General features: G+C 39.8%; 1 protein-coding gene across 1 annotated transcript in view; it reads left to right on the top strand.

Annotated features, from left to right (window-relative positions):
- Positions 1 to 16,805, top strand: part of LOC126249344 (pickpocket protein 11-like) — a 40,245-nt gene extending 23,440 nt beyond the window's left edge. The window contains exons 3-5 of the mRNA XM_049950998.1: positions 7,333 to 7,459; positions 10,704 to 10,819; positions 16,675 to 16,805. Coding sequence (XP_049806955.1) covers positions 7,333 to 7,459; positions 10,704 to 10,819; positions 16,675 to 16,805 — 374 coding nt within the window. The remainder of the gene's footprint in view (positions 1 to 7,332; positions 7,460 to 10,703; positions 10,820 to 16,674) is intronic.
- Positions 16,806 to 17,099: the final 294 nt, after the last annotated feature.

Raw genomic sequence — 17,099 nt, 5'->3', positions numbered from 1 at the left:
ATTTCAATCATGTCAAGATATTCCTCTAAGGAGCAATGTCCTTTTTACACGGACATAATTGCTTTGGTTTCAGATGGAAAGAGAAAGTGTGGCTTCCTCGATTTGAAGTGTCTACAGAAACACAGAGGTAATTGTACTTGATTTCTGAGATAAGAGTAGAAAATGTATCCCCTCTATTTCGATTAATATGTAGCCAGTTAATCAGTTCTCTCACTGAACAGGTCAAATGAAGTCAAAAACAAACTCTATCTTGGTACTGATGTGACTGTCTCACTCTCAAGAAAAGATATAATATATTACTCCATGAAAATTAGAAATGTCTTCACCTTTTCCATGTATAAATGGTTTCCTTCGGATTGCACTTACTTAACGGGTATATCTTACGTACCTGGGTCTAAGGGAAAAAAATGCGATATACCACGAAGGGATTATCCGAACGGGATGGAAATCGGTAAATGTGATGTATATGTGCAGACAAACAAATGATTACAATTTCAGAAGAATTGATAATTTCTTCAAGAGAAAGAGTTTCACAAATGGAGCAAGTCAACAACGCGCTGGTCAACTCAGGCCCTTATTCAAGCAGCTATACGATTTGCCGTTGATTGATAGAATAGTTGGATGTCATCCTGACGGATATCGTGCCACATTCTGTCCAATTGGTGTGTTAGATCGTCAAAATACCGAACTAGTTGGAGGGTTTTGTCCATAATGCTCCAAATATTCTCCGTTGGGCAGAGATCCGGCAGCGTTGTTGACCAAGGTATGGTTTGGCAAGCACGAAGGCAAGTAGGAGAAACTCTCGCCGTTTGTGAGCGGTCATTATCTTGCTGATATGAAAGCTCAGGTTGGCTTGACATGGAGGGCAACAAAACGGATCCGGGCGTAGAGTATCGCCGACGTACCGCTGTGGTGTAAGTGTGCTGTAGATGACAACCAGAGGAGTCCTGCTATGAAATGAAATGGTACCCCGACCATCACTGTTTGTTGGTGGGCTGTACGGTGAACGACAGTCAGGTTGGTGTCCCATCGCTGTCCGGAGAGTCTCCAGACACGTCTTCGGCCTGGACGTACTTCAGATTGAGCCCCAATGATCAGTTCTACTGCTTGTCTTTGTGCTTGCCAAAGCCTACCTTGCCCATCAAAAACGCCGGATCTCTTCCCAATTGAGAATGTTTGGAGCGTTATTGGTAGGGTCCTCCAACCAGCTCGGGATTTTGACGATCTAACCCGCCAGTTGGACAGAATTTGGCACGATATAACTCACGAGGACATCCAACAACTCTATCAGTAATTGCCAAGCCCAATAAGTGCCAGAGGCAGACCGACGCGCCATTAACTTCCTCAATTTGTGAAGCTCTTTCTCTTGAGTAAATCATCCACTTTTTCTGGAACTGAAATCTTTTGTTTGCCCGTACATACACATCACATCTATCGATTTCCGTCCAATTCGGATAATTCATTCGTGGTGCGTAGTTCCATTTTTTTCCGCCAAATTGAAATTGCTTTGCAAATTCGACCAGTGCACCTGTGCAGTGCTCTTTGTCTTATGGGGCAGTATTAAATAAAATAGGGTTAATCTACGTCAGTACGGAAAAGACTTTCTGAAACGAATACACAGTGGGTAAAAGTCGAATGTTTGAACTATGTGAAAGGAACGAATTACGTGAACTCTTAAATTTTTAAGTTAAAAATAAATAAGAACACAATAATTTACATATAGCGCTTGTGGCAAGTCTCGCATATACCGAGCACCACGCTGGGTGCTGAAATGTGGTAAATGGGAACTTGTGGCGGAAGTATACGGAAAAAAATGATTGATTTCTCGTTTGCTGGGTGTCAAGCTTGATCAACATTAATTAAATCAAAAGTCATCCTTCAATGGATGTGTGCGAAACATCGAAATGACTGAGAGGTTAAAACAGATAGTAATGTCAAAACAATTTATTTAAATAAAAACAAAAAGAGAAACATCATTGAATAAAGTGTGTCTTGGCGCTTGGAATGGACAAATATATCACAAATGCGTTGTCTGAGCAGCTGGCTTGTCAGTTAGATTTCACTGAAGTCTTGAACCGATGTTTGGCGGTGCAGAGTTGCCTATTGGTGGGGTTCTTTCGTGTTCTTCACCTCTGTGAGCGGACACATAGAGCATAGAAGTAACTTCGATGCTCTGTGAGTGGATAGCGCCAGGCAGATGATTAACAGTTGTCAAAGTTGTGCAGGCCGAGAGGATTAGCACAGTGGTCCACTGGCGAGGCCGGAAGGTTTACCATTCAAAGGATAGGTTTCCCGGGGCTGTGCATGAGCCGAATTACAGAAGCGGCACCCAAGGAATCAGGTTTTAATCGGATGACGGTGGTGATGATAATGACTCGTTGACAGAGTCAAAACTTAGATCAGTATTGTAATCAAACTGCAAAAGTAGCATCAGCTGAGATAGTGGCTTCAGGAAATGGAACCAATTAGAATGCTCCTGAGAATAAGCAACGGACTGGAATAAAATGCAGTAAAGAGTGGAATGGGAACCAAAGCAAAATGGAGTAGACTAAAGTCATCAGAGGAACGGATCAGCACCAAGAGCAAGTGCAAACCAAGTCGCGGCTACCAAATCTTGAGATTAAGTCCCAACACGAAGTCTCTCGAAAGAAACATCAGGAAATCTCACTCCTCAGTCTCTTGAAAAGGTCGTCTGAATGCCATCACCCTTCTGACAGTACGCTCATTCTCCGTTCTCTGTCTCTCAGGTTTTTGACGCAGGTCTCGCCTCTCTCGCTCTTCCGGAGGTCTGGAATTTTCTCGTCATTTCTTATCATTGGCTGACTATATATCAGTGCCAGCCAATAGATGATTCCCCGTGAGCAGTTATCCTCCTCTTGACTCCTTGTCCCACGCTGTCCATTTTCGTCTCTTGTGGACAGACTACCCAATACACGCGACCAGCAAATGTCTTTCGGTTTTGCCTACAGGGTGACGGCTCGGGGCGCGTCGAAACCAAGCTTACGCCCTCGAGGAGCTACCATATGGCTCCTTGGTGGACGTATAAGGCAAGAAGGTTACCATTTTTCTCACGGAGGCGCAGATTTAGCGAAAGAAAATTTTTTCCTAGTGCATAAAGCCGGCTGGCGACGTGTCCCTCTGCCAACTGCGGCGGGGCGGGATCGGTCGGTCGTTCTTTCGTCTCCTTCGCTCTCTCTCAAGCCACTTTCATCGAACAGTTTACCTATCTCTTTATTTCTTCCTTCCGGTGTCCCTCCACTCTGCAGTAGTAGATACACGCTAGGCAGTGTAAAGCAGCGCTGATGAAACCACTACCTAATACCTACCACACAGAGGCCGCGTAACTCAAGTTGCAAATCAGTTCCTGTAAGTTCATTTCACAAATTTTGGACCATGGGAGAGTGCAGTTTAACTGCAGTAAGCTTTTCAAAATTCTATTATCGCGTTTTTATTCATAAGGAAGCACATGACATGACATCAAGTTCGTATTTACTGTGGTAATACTCTATCATTCAAAGTTCACTGTCTATCCAACATATTTCGCACGTAAAAGCAGCCAGAATTCCTGTAAGTCCGTCCCGATTAATTTTTGCAATCTAACACTGACCCACCACTATTAGCGAGTTTAACTTTCGGTCGTTTCAATGGTCTTCTATGTCAGAAGTGCTCGCCAAAGTATTGCATCAAGAACACGGAATATGCCATGCGGAATTGTCTCTACGACCAAAAGATCACACGCTCACAAAACTTCAACTAATTAGTTCCGAAACATCACACTTTCCTCAAAATGTTCGTAACTTAAACCGCTTCAGGCACGACACATTCTGTCTTAAATGATCTTACTAGCTCTTCATTTGTCATACTATTTTCGCGGAGACATCTAGCATGGCGTTACTCGAAAACAGGTTAGCGAGCGACTCTCCCGATGCTCCTCTCCTCTCGGCCTATCTATCTACACGCGGGAACCGCATAATTCTGATTGGCTGTTGATCTGAATGACCAATCAGAATGATCCTTCCAGATCATTCTCGCGACAAAACTGGCCTAAGCCAACCACTAGTCAGATAGTTATTGACGTCATTACAAATTCAATTTTTAATATACTGTGTAATAAAATAGAACGAAATGCAATATATCCTTTAAATTAATTTAGAAATTTTTTCCGCTTCAGATTTTTATTCTGGCTGTTCTCTTACAAAAGCAAGCACCCATCGACATACGTCATCAGCATCGTGGCTGCAACACAATTGTAAAGTCTCAACAGTGGGAAACAGTGCTCTTCTAGGTCAGTCCGCTTTGCCCATAGCTCGCGATCCGAGATAAGATTTCCCCAAAACAGAAGCAAGCACTTCAGCGTCCCCTTTTCTGTGTCCATTCACACGCTGTTTCTTACATTATGGCATTCACTACACGCTCCCATGCTGGCAATTTCAAAGTTATGGCGTCAAATGCAGTCGATCGTCTTGGTCCTGCAACTAATTCGCATAATAGAAGTCATGTGGGTTGCACACTTGTACTACTGAAATGACATTTCTGGTGGAGAAGGAAACGACTAAAAGTGCCACTAGTCAATAATAAAATGATCACAGTCTTTATCTCTCATCGTACCCCCTGCAATAACCATTTGACCCAAAAAAGCCCCATGTGATTGCCTGACATCTGCGAAGTCTGTGTGGAGAGCTCAACACCCCTCGGAGCGACAAATCTAGACTCTACTATCGACATATTGCAACAGGACCAACCTACCAATCACCTGAATAGCAGTCCTTTTGTTCCATGGTTCACTCATAATATGTGGCAGCCGTTGTTGAATATGTCGTTGGGTTAACGATTTCACACACACAGATCGTTTGGTTCGGAACCCATTCTCAACAACATGCAGTGAACGATGTTATGCAAAATACGCGTACCTTCTCCATCACTGGACGCTGTATGTGAGCTCGTGATGTTTGCACAACGGTGGGAAATTTTTCTCTTGCAGTTTTTTTCCAAACTAAAGATGTGTGTCTTAGGAGCCAGTGCTCCAGCACCTTTACAAAAGAAAATTAATATGGTAGCATACTGCATAGTTTCTGGCTTTCGGCGGCTATGTGGTGGTTGAAAAACAAGAGGGAAGGACAGCGATTTGTTTACCGAGAGCAAATTTCGGACGTTAAAGAGTGAAAATGGTGTGACAGTAGACGTTACTGAATTCCGTTACCGTCCATTAAAAATAACCATTTTTTGTCTTTGTTGTGATCCTCGGTTTGAAGAGAGGTTTCATGCAGCTCTCCACACTAGTCTATCCCATGTAAGCTTCTTCATCTCTGCATAACCACGGCAACCTAAATCCATTGGAATCTACTTACGTTATTCAGTCCTTGGTGTCCCTCTATAATTTTTACACCTCACATAGCCTTCCATTACAAACGTGACGATTCCTTCCTGCCAGAAGATGTGTGCTATCAACCAATCCTTATTTTAGTCACCTTTTGCCACAAATTTCTTTTTCCCCAATTCGATTCCGTACCTCCTCATCAGCTATTCGATCAACCCATCCTATTTTAAACATTCTTCTGTGACTCCACGTTTCAAAAGCTTCTGTTAAAGTTATACAAATTATGTTGTATAGTGATGAAAGATTGAGAAGAACTGGGAATGCCGTAAAATTCAGTTTCCTATAATAACAAATAAATATTTATGTCCCTTTCAAAAATATTTGGATTCCTATGGGACCAAACTGCTGAGGTCATCGGTCCCTGGACTTACACACTATTTAAACTAACTTTCGCTAATAGCAACACACACACACACACACACACACACACACACACACACAAGCCCGGGAGAAAACTCGAACCTCCGGCGGGAGTAGCCCTGCAATCACTGACATGGCGCCTCCAAACAGTCCGGCCACTCCGCGCTTGTGTCCCGTGTAATAATATCTCAGTGTCAGAGCGTGGTTTTCAATTCTCAGTCGTCACTGGAGTGTCGTTTGTCGTAGCGTTGTACCAACTTCCCAATACCCTCGTTATAGAAGGCAGCCGCCAGTGCTTTCCGCCAATTCTCTACGCTGGCCTCGTTGTCTGTGCCAAAATGTCTTCATAGCCAGCGGTTCACGTGAGCAGAGATGAAACTCAGAGACAGAGAAATACGGGCTGTATTGTGGGTAATCAAAAATTTCTAATTCAAAATGATGTGGGAGCATCTTCGTTGCCCCTGCAGAATGCTGCTGAGAATTGTCTTGAAGAAGAAGCCGCACGACAGTTATGGCTGCACAGCTTCAGGCGAAATTTCTCACCAGGCCCTCGTACTTGGCGGGAGACACTATTGTTCTAGGTATCTTTATGTGCTCCCCGTGTGCTCAGAACTAAAAAGAACGACGTAATGCGATCGACGGGCATACTACAGACACTGCCCAACACACCTGTGCAAAACTTCATCGGATTTTCACTGTGGTTTCCATTTCGCGACCGATCGTTCCTTATTTTCCGAATAACTCTCGTACGTGCATCAGTGTGCATTAGAGTTGCAGACAGTTAACATAGATCCGACAAGGTGAGCAGGGCTTTGCTCGTAAAATTGTTTTATCAAAACAACAGCAATAGTGCTGGTGCTCTTCGCGAGTATACGCATTGGAGGAACACAGAGAGGTCCTCTTTCCGCACTGGGGTTGAAGAACATGACTCGAAAGTTCGAATTGGCTGGCGATTGTGAAGAAGTTACTTTTGCCATGGCTGGGGCTGCTGGACGCAACGTAGAATCTTCAAGTAGTGCACGAGATGTGTCACGACACCTGAACATTTCCACCGTCCGAACACTGCTGCGAACAATTGTGAAACTGACTCTCTGACGCGTTTCCACGCTGCCGTGGACGCAGGTGGTCGTCTCCTTGAGCAACGTTTGTCTCCTGGGGCGTGAACATGGTACGCAATTAACAAATGTTACCCTCTCGTGTGGAAATTGTGTTTCTTTCAACGTTTTATTCGTTATCTATCTTCCGAATGTCGTTTGGAATGTTTCCTCAAAGTTTCACAGTCCTACAGCCACTCCTTTTTCATAGAGTCCCTTGCAAGAAGCGACAGTTTAATTACAACCACTTTGTACGTCTATTTTCTGAATGTCTTATTGTTTTCGGGCAGTCGCCTTCTGAATCCCCGAAATTACTTACGAATAACACTTTATAGATATGTTCAACAGATCAAAATTAAATTACTCAGCTTCTAACCATTATCTTGGAGACTGGGTTCCTTGTGTTGAGCACTTAGGATACGTCTGAGAGTTTATGAGCATTGTTCTTGTCCACATCGCGTCTCAGTTTACTGTTGAGTGTAGTGTGCTTTGACGTTTCAGAGGAACTGGAGGCGGAGCAGGGTGAGAGCTGCAGCTGCGCCCCGGAATGCTCCTCAGTGGAGTATCTCGCCGAGGCGTCCACTGGCATCTTGAAGGCGGCTCGTTACCCGGCTTCCGATCACCTCATGTGAGTGCCGCAAGCTGCCAATAACTCTCTCACTCATTTTCGTCTGATATAAAGCGCGCAACCTACTGTAACATCATACCCTCAGGCGATAAGACCTTATAATTACAAATTGTATAGGTTAATTACCGTCTTTTGCAGCTGTAATGGGTCTTTCATTAAGACCAGACGCGTTTCGTTTTATTCTTAAATATTTTCAGTGGTCACCGCAACAATATGGGTTTTCTCTTACGATTTTGTTTGCTATGATCATGAACAGATTGCATGTTTTACTTACTAGAGGAACAGGTGCAAATGTGGCATAGGGACAGTAATATGGAATACTATGATTTGTCGCCTTGTATGTTCTGTACTTTGGTTAGCTGCTTAAAAACTACGTTCAGCAACTGTAGACTGCTTTGAGATGCACTCGTATTACAGCTGGCAGCCATTGCGAGTGAGTGAAGCCATTTTCACGAATTCACTAGGAGACATAATTGTGGCAGGTTGCTGGTCTTCAGTTTCGTTCTTGTCACAACACATAAATTGTTAATATATTTTGTAAACAGACGTTTAGCTAACACATTAAGCCGTAAAATGGCATATTTGTTGCCGACTGAAATTTAATTTTCGTTTTTATTTGCGTTTCTGAATTTCAATTTGGCTGTGTCACTAAAATGGAATACCAGTATTCCGTATTTGTACCATGGTATTCCACATTTGTGCCGTACTTTCACAGCTTGCTTTACTTACAGGAATTGCTTCAGAAATGACTTCACGAGCTCGAAAGCAGTGGAATGAGTCTGCTATACAAATAGCAATGAAAAATGTTAGAGAAAAGAACATAGGCCACTTCAGAAATTTGTGTTTTAAATCTCGCACGCGAAACCATGTCAAAACCTTCTGTCAGCCTCCACATGTCTCCCACAATACGCAACCGCTGGATAGAACTTTCATGACTCCTTTGAAAGCCGGTTATTATGAGCTGGTACGCGTATGGATGAGGGAAAATGCAGGTCCAGTAACAAACATGGACATCGCCGAGTTGAATGGGAAAGTCTATCTACAGTTCCAGACAGGGAGGATAGCAGTCAATGGGTCTACGGTGACAGAAATATATCCGTTAAACCCTCAATTTTCACGGATGTAGATTTCATTGCCAGCAATAAAGGAATAATTAAGGATGTACCTAATGATCCAGTCAATGGACCATCGGCAAGAGCCGTGACTTCTCGAAGTGGAAAGGCTAATGTTGAAGTCGAGGGAGGAACATCTGCTGCCGCATCTTAAATTAAACCTTGACAAATCACACCCATTGTAGAAATAAAGAAGAGGCCAGGAATTAAGGGAAGAAAAGCAGGTTCTTCAGCAGTCCCAACCAGGAGCAAGTTGCAGAGCATGCACTGCTGTCCGTGGTGCTCACACACCCTATTAAGAACCATGTTCCGCCTTTTTTAATGTCCAGGGAACCACCATAAATCGCGGTGACTTGGGTGTAATTACTGTCCTTGAATAAAAACGTCATTTCTGATCGTCTCATTGAGTATCTCTTCCTGTTACCTTCTTTATTACACCGTATTGGGTCTTTCTACTTAAAGACTAAGTTCCATCGAGGTGTGGTACTTGCCAGTGACACATCATGCGAAATTACTTTCGTCGGGAAGTTTTGCTCACCATTGTAGTTTTTCAACGATATTTGTAGATCGTCCAGTGTAGATGACATTCTCAGCAGTCACGGGCCACTTCACGAAGAAGTGTTCAAAGCATATCAGGATTAAAAAGAACTTCGAGAGTATTTTCTTACACGTTTAATCTAAACTACTGGCCATTAAAATTGCTACACCAAGAAGAAATGCAGATGATAAACGGGTATTCATTGGACAAATATATTATACTAGAACTGACATGTGATTACATTTACACGCAATTTGGGTGCATAGATCCTGAGAAATCAGTACCCAGAACAACCACCTCTGGCCGAAATAACGGCCTTGATACGCCTGCGCATTGAGTCAAACAGAGCTTGGATGACGTGTACAGGTACAGCTGCCCATGCAGCGTTAACACGATACCACAGGTCATCAAGAGTAGTGACTGGCGTATTGTGATGAGCCAGTTGCTCGGCCACCATTGACCAGACGTTTTCAAATGGTGAGAGACATGGAGAATGTGCTGGTCAGGCAGCAGTCGAACATTTTCTGTATCCAGAAAGACCCGTACCGGGACTGCAACATGCAGTCCTGCATTATCCTGCTGAAATGTAGGGTTTCGCAGGGATCGAATGAAGGGTAGAGCCACGGGTCGTAACACATCTGAAATGTATCGTCCACTGTTCAGTGCCCTCAATGCGAACAAGAGGTGACCGAGACATGTAACCAATGGCACCCCATACCATCACGCCGGGTGATACGCCAGTATGGCGATGACGAATATATGCTTCCAATGAGCGTTCACTGCGATGTCGCCAAACACGGATGCGACCATCACGATGCTGTAAACAGAACCCGGATTCACCCGAAAAAATTACGTTTTGCCATTCGTGCACCCAGGTTCGTCGTTGCGTACACTATCGCAGGCGCTCCTGTCTGTGATGCAGCGTCAAGGGTAACCGCAGCCATGGTCTTCGGGCTGATAGTCCATGCTGCTGAAAGCGTCGTCGAACTGTTCGTGCAGATGGTTGTTGTCTTGCAAACGTCCCCATCTGTTGAATCAGTGATCGAGACGTGGCTGCACGATCCGTTACAGCCATGCAGATAAGATGCCTGTCATCTCGACTGCTAGTGATACGAGGCCGTTGGGATCCAGCACGGCGTTCCGTATTACCCTCCTGAACCCACCGATTCCATATTCTGCTAACAGTCATTGGATCTCGACCAACGGGAGCAGCAATGTCCCGATACGATAAGCCGCAATCGTGATAGGCTACAATCCGACCTTTATCAAAGTCGGAAACGTGATGGTACGCATTTCTTTTCCTTACACGAGGCATCACAACAACGTTTCACCAGGCAACGCCGGTCAACTGCTGTTTGTGTATGAGAAATCGGCTGGAAACTTTCCTCATGTCAGCACGTTGTAGGTTTCGCCACCGGCGCCAACCTTGTGTGAATGCTCTGAAAAGCTCATCATTTGCATATCACAGCATCTTCTTCCTGTCGGTTAAATTTCGCGTCTGTAGCACGTCATCTTCGTGGTGAAGCAATTATAATGGCCAGTAGTGTAATTCCGTCTGTTTACATGAAATTATAGTTTTTGTGCTGTTTCGCAGGGATGGTGTGAATGACAGTTCTGTCTCTGAAATGATGCTGATCCATGTCTTCTTTGTGGATTTGGTGGGCACCCGATACCGCAGGGATGTCTACTCTACATGGCGTGGGCTGCTCGGTATGCCTTTATCGTTCCTTTATTTTTTTCGTAAGGCACTAACTAACAATAAATGATTCATATAGCTTTTAAACTGTTCGCTTTCCTGTGGCGCATTCTGTAGTGTAGTGACAGTACAACATGCAACGACTATCATCATAATTCATGTGAAATTGTTTTACTTACCAATAATGACACCATCGTAAAAATATTCGCGCAGTAAGACGGTATTGGACAAGTGTTTGAAACGTCGGTACTAAAAAGAAATAATAGTTGACATGTATACAATAACTGATCAAAAGTTTCTGGACGCTTATTAGTGGACATGAATATTGGATTTGTCCCCCATTCACCTTTATGACGGCTTGAACTCAGCTGGGGACGATTTCAATCAAGTGCCTAGATAGCTGTGGAGGAATGTTAGCCCATTATTCCTCAAGAGCCAAAACCATAGAAGGTAGTGATGTTGGACGGTGGGGCCTGGAGCGAAGTTGACTTTCAACTCATATGGTAATGCAGCCATTAATAAAGGAAGAAATCGGCCTTAATGTTTATTTTTGTTAAATTTTGAATAATTTTCTTTCAAGAGATATACTTAGTGTTCTAAGTAAATTTCCTCCAGTGTTACAGCTCTCTTTCTTTTTTGAGCATCTGTTAAATAATTATCAATTCTATTTCATTGTTCAATATTTTGTTTAATTTTAATTGCCTTACATTTAGTTTTACCACTCGGCAGCCACGAGTATTCCATACGAAAATTATTCCCTTAATAGATTAAAATTTTATGAGGCTTAAATAAAATGAATTCTGGTTGAAAAACTTAATATTAAAAAAATTTAAAAATTAACTTATTTAAAATTAATTTTTTCAAAAAACTTTACAATCTCCAACCATTTTCATTGAGACCCATAGTTAATTTTCTTTATGCAAACACTATTCCTCATACTGCTGTTGCTACAAATTTGTCTCCTAATGTTGAATGTTCAGTGCTAATTTTTTCTTTTGCCATTTCTTTATCTGCTTCATGTCTTTTTCCTAGTTCTTCATTATCTCTATAAAACATCATGTTTTTTACAACCTTTGTCCAATTTATATATTCTTTGATCACATCTAGCTCATCTCTCATCTAATTTTGTTCCTGGACCACAATAATTATAACCAGGAAGATGCTTTTAAAATGTTAAATTTATTGTTAAAATTTTTACTGACATTTACCATTTTTTCTGATTCCCAAAAAGTATGAGTTAATCTTTCAGAAATCTAATTAAATAAGGTATACTTTTTGAATTATAATATTAAAATCGTTAAATTTATTTTTAACAGCTTCGTTATATGAACTAGTTCGTAAAAAGAACTTTTATTTCCAGCTAATACTTCTCCATAAATAATAGCTAATCTATCGATTACATCTCTAACATCATTCATGTAAATATATTCAATTGGTTTTTCTACATATTTTTGTAATCTTTCGCCTGTTCATACACCTACACTTGAGTCTAAATCCAATGATAATTTTGGGAAATAGATGCCCACAATTTATTGTACCATGTTGTTATATTTAATCCCTGTACCCAGTTTCATATTATTTGGATTCTTTTCAAAATATAATGATTTTGAATGAAATAATATATCAGCATAATTTGATAAATTGGTACTATTAAATTTTGACCTATACCATCTATAGTAATTTTTCTTTAGTTAAAAGATACACTGAAACATCTATACCCTCATATGTCCTATCACCAATTACTAATTTTATTTCCGTCAAATTTTACTGGTCATTTACCAACAAATTTAAATGTTAAGACAGGAATGAGATTTTCACTCTGCAGTGGAATATGCACTAATATGAAACTTCGTGGCAGATTAAAACTGTGCGCCAGATCAGACTCGAACTCAGGACCTTTCACAGGAAAGTGCTCTACCATCTGAGTTAGCCAAGTACAACTCACGACCTGCTGTCACAGCTTCAATTCTGCCAGTACCTCGTCTCCTACCTTCCAAACTTCACAGAAACTCTTCTGTAAACCAGGGAACCCGCAGGTCATGAGTCATGCTTGGGTGGCTCAGATGGTAGAGCACTTGCCTGCAAAATGCGAAGGTCCCGAGTTCGAGCCTCATTAAGACAAGCCTTAATCCAAAACCTAATCTTCACTGTGGTTGATTTATTCTAGCATCCTCATACTTATATTTATTTTTTTAACATTTGCTTCTTCATCTTTTAAGATTTTTCTGTTTTTAACCTTTTCTTCATATTTATTCAATGCATCTTGTATTTTTCATTCACTTAATATATAATCACATGTTTAATTGGTCAATCACCAAATTCTTCTACGTTTTTATGATGATTATAGGGAATCATTTGTTTTTCTACTTCTCTGTTTTCGTGTATACCTTTTAGTAGATCATCACCTTCACATCCAAATCCTTCTTTAGTGTTTGTGTTGCATCAATAAAGGATGATCATTTTTACATTTTCATATGATGCTTAATGTTGTTTCCTTACTTTTTAAAATTCTTCTTTTAATTCTTCTGCTTTCTTCTTATTTTGTCTAGCCTTTCTTAACAACTTCAGCATCATATTTGTCAAACATTTAATAAAGAAATTATTAATGATTTTTAATGTTTTATGTTTATATTTTTATGTTTTGTGGTTTTAATGTTTATGGTTTTTTGTTTCTATATTCTTATGGTTTTTCCTTTCAGATGTTTAAGTTATTATATTTTTATGTTTCCATATTTCCATATATTCATGTTTTTATGTTTTTTATTCTAAAAAATCTTTAATTTTATTTCTATATTTTTCTTTTCTCATCTATTGCAATTAATTCAGATTTTTCATTATTCCAATATTTACTCTACATTTCTTGAAAATCATCTAATTTTCAATCACCACCAACAAATTCATGACATATATGATTTAAATTTGTATCATCTTATCTGCAAGCATTTAAAAATTTTGATTGTTTCGAACTAATTGTTTTGGTATTCCTGAAAATGTTTGTGTTACATAAAAGCAATTTATTCCTTTGTGTCTTCCTCTAGTAAAATATTCTTTATCTATATCTTGATTTTCGAGAGTAAACCAAGTGAATTATCTCTACATTTATTTTATGGTACAATTGCATCATTATTTTCAATAAAAGTAACAAAGTCAAAGACCCTGTCTATATTTTTCAACTTTCTTATAGAACAACAAATAGGATATGGTAAAAATTTACAATGTTTATTATTAATTTATATTCTGCAATTGTGATTTTTGTTCCTAGTCAGTTTTCATTTTATTAAATAATTTTTATTAATATTGCATAATTTTTCATTAATATTAAATGAGCCACATATTGCAATTAAAAAGTAATTCATCAGTCCTTGAAAAAAGATTATTTGTTCCCATAAGTCACAGTAATTGGTTTTATACAACTTTTTCTAACTCCAACGATTACTTTAAAAAGTAATAAATTATATTGTGATAGAGAAAATACAATAATTCCCACCGATCATAAAATTTATTCATTCTAGAAGACCTAATACACATACTAAATAAGATGAAATTTTAAATAAAATAACATGGAAAATTATGTTAAATTATATATAGATATAAAAGATAATACTGGAGAAATATTTTACTTTAGTAGTCAGATTATTGAAGTTAACAAGAAAATATTGCTAATAATTTACCAAAGTCACCCAATTTCAATTAATAAACATAAATTTTAATTTATTTGATGGGATGCTTGTAGGAAAAGATAAATATTTTCATGAAGAAACCAATATTATTGCTTCTTTTAACCTAATTTAGAATTTGGCACTCCTGTACTTTATGAAACAAAATATCTTTCAGTCTTTCCAGTTCATGAAATTAGAATTCAGGAGTCAGAAATAAATATTACTGATTAAAATAATAATTTGGTAACTTTTAATAGTGCTGATGCAACAGTTAATTTACAAATGAATTTTAAAAATTTTAATCTTTGGATATAAACTAAAGAATTTTTAATCTTTCAAAATAATTAGAAATTTTAATGTTTATAAGTGAACATGAATTTTATTCTTTTCCATTGAATGAGAAAAGAAAAAAATTTAAATATTTCTAATAAAGATATTGAAATTAGTATCAGTATTGGTGATCAGTGAGTCCATCCAAATCATCCTCAGTTATGTATGAGTTTTAAAATCATTCAAGCTGATAGTTCAGATTAACCTTCATATGATGCAAAATCTAATAAAAATTAATTGATACCTATGTTGCAAAATTATTTGGCTTTGTAACTGTAATAAAAGGAAATTAAATTTTATGAAGACTAGAACATTCTTTTATTTATGTGTCAGTTTCATTAAATTGAACTTTGCCTCTTTCTCACAAAATTTATGTGGAAGAAATATACTTAATAATGGAAAAGTAAAAAGTAGAAAATAAAGTTTTTATACCTTCGAAACGTTATGACGTTTCTTTCTAAAGATTATAAAGAAATAATATGGGAAGGAGATTTAATTATAATTTTTACATGGTGTTACATGGTGATGTGGGACCCCTGATACATCTACATACGACTCAGACAGGTGACACATATGTAACCATCCTGTCTGATCACCTGCATCCATTCATATCCATTATGCATTCCGACAGACTTGGGCAATTCCAGCAGGACAATGTGACCACCCACACGTCCAGAATTGCTACAGAGTTGCTCCAGGAACACTCTTCTGAGTTTAAACACTTGCACTGGGCACCAAGCTCACCCGACATGAATATTATTGAGCATATCTGGGATTCCTTGCAACAAACTGTTCAGAAGAGATCTCCACCCACTTGTACTCTTACGGATTTATGGACAGTCCTGCACGATCCGTGGTGTCAGTTCCCTCCAACACTAATTCAGACATCAGTCAAATTCATGCCACGTTGTGTTGCGGCACTTCTGGATGCTAAGGGTTTAGTTACCTAGGGTTAATAAGGCGAAAGTGTATTATAATAGAAGCTAAAAACATTTGTTAAACATGTTTATTGCGAATCTGTGTTTACGAGCCACTGCTAATTTCAGTATAAAATATTGTCATGATTGGTATAAATATGGATGAAACGTTGACTTTTCGATTTAGTACCCGCCCAATGGGGCTCAAATTTTCCCCCTGCTCTACCATGCCTTGCACAATGTTGAGGAATGTTGTATAAGCATTATGGGGCACAGGCACATTTTGCTGCTGATGTAATACGACATACTCCATTCCAATACGTTACAAGATGGATACGTTGAGCAAGACCTGTCCCTTGGCCTCCTAGGTTACCTGACCTCAGTCCTCTTGATTTTTATGACCAGAGTCATTTCAAAAGTGATGTGTACAGCACTCCCATTAATATGGCTAAAAAACTGGATCAGCCAATTGTAAGTCTCGCCAAGATTTACAAGATGATCCAGTGGCACGTGGCACAATTCGTAACCACTGCAGAACTACAGCAGTATTGCATCCAGATGGTGGGACAACACATAGAACACATTCAATAACAGGTGAGAGTGTATAGTGAAATATTCCAGGCAACTTTCTGAAGCAGTATTGTGATTCTTCTTATGGTAGACATTAGGTGGAAGTTGAACTAAAGTAGGTGGAAACTTGACCGAAAATTTTACATTTCGAATACGTTTATAGTAACCAAGAGAATTCTTCATACCCCTCTCAGCTTTGTTCCCCAAGCTGCTGCTTTGTCGCCTTAAACCAGGCTTAGCTAACAGTAAATTTGTAGTTTTGATTGCTATCAACACCAGTCTCACAGTAAAGCCTTACCTAAAATGGTCGCATGTAACGATAAAATTTCCTAATTGATGGTGCTATATGAAAAGGAAAGCATCAGTTTGTTGTGGGCGTGTGATGTGTTGCAGCGTCGGTCGGCGGTTTACTGGGGCTGTGTATGGGAGTGAGCCTGCTCAGCTGCTTCGAGCTGGCGTACTTCTTCACGGCGCAGCCGGCGCTGCGTGCGGTCAGGAGTCGCCAGATGACCTCCCAGCGCTGACCAGCCGACATCCGCAGCTGTCGCATCACTGAACAGCTTGTCGCATCTGTCTCACATTTGCCTGGTCATCCTTTCTTGTTAATTTTAATTCTTATCTGCCTCTAGCAATACTGGTTTTAGAACATTTTTCTGCGCTACCCCCCCCTACCCCCTTCCCACTGCCACAGATATCAGCTGCCTTTCCTTTGACATTTAGTTATACATCTAAATCTATGGACTATGGAAATTTTTTATATAAAAACTGCATAGGCACTACACTGTACCACAAATAAATTTCTATATCTTACTCCAATG

The sequence above is a fragment of the Schistocerca nitens genome, chromosome 3 (assembly GCF_023898315.1).
Source record: "Schistocerca nitens isolate TAMUIC-IGC-003100 chromosome 3, iqSchNite1.1, whole genome shotgun sequence".
NCBI classification, from domain to species: domain Eukaryota; kingdom Metazoa; phylum Arthropoda; class Insecta; order Orthoptera; family Acrididae; genus Schistocerca; species Schistocerca nitens.
This window is presented reverse-complemented; position numbering and strand designations above follow the sequence as displayed.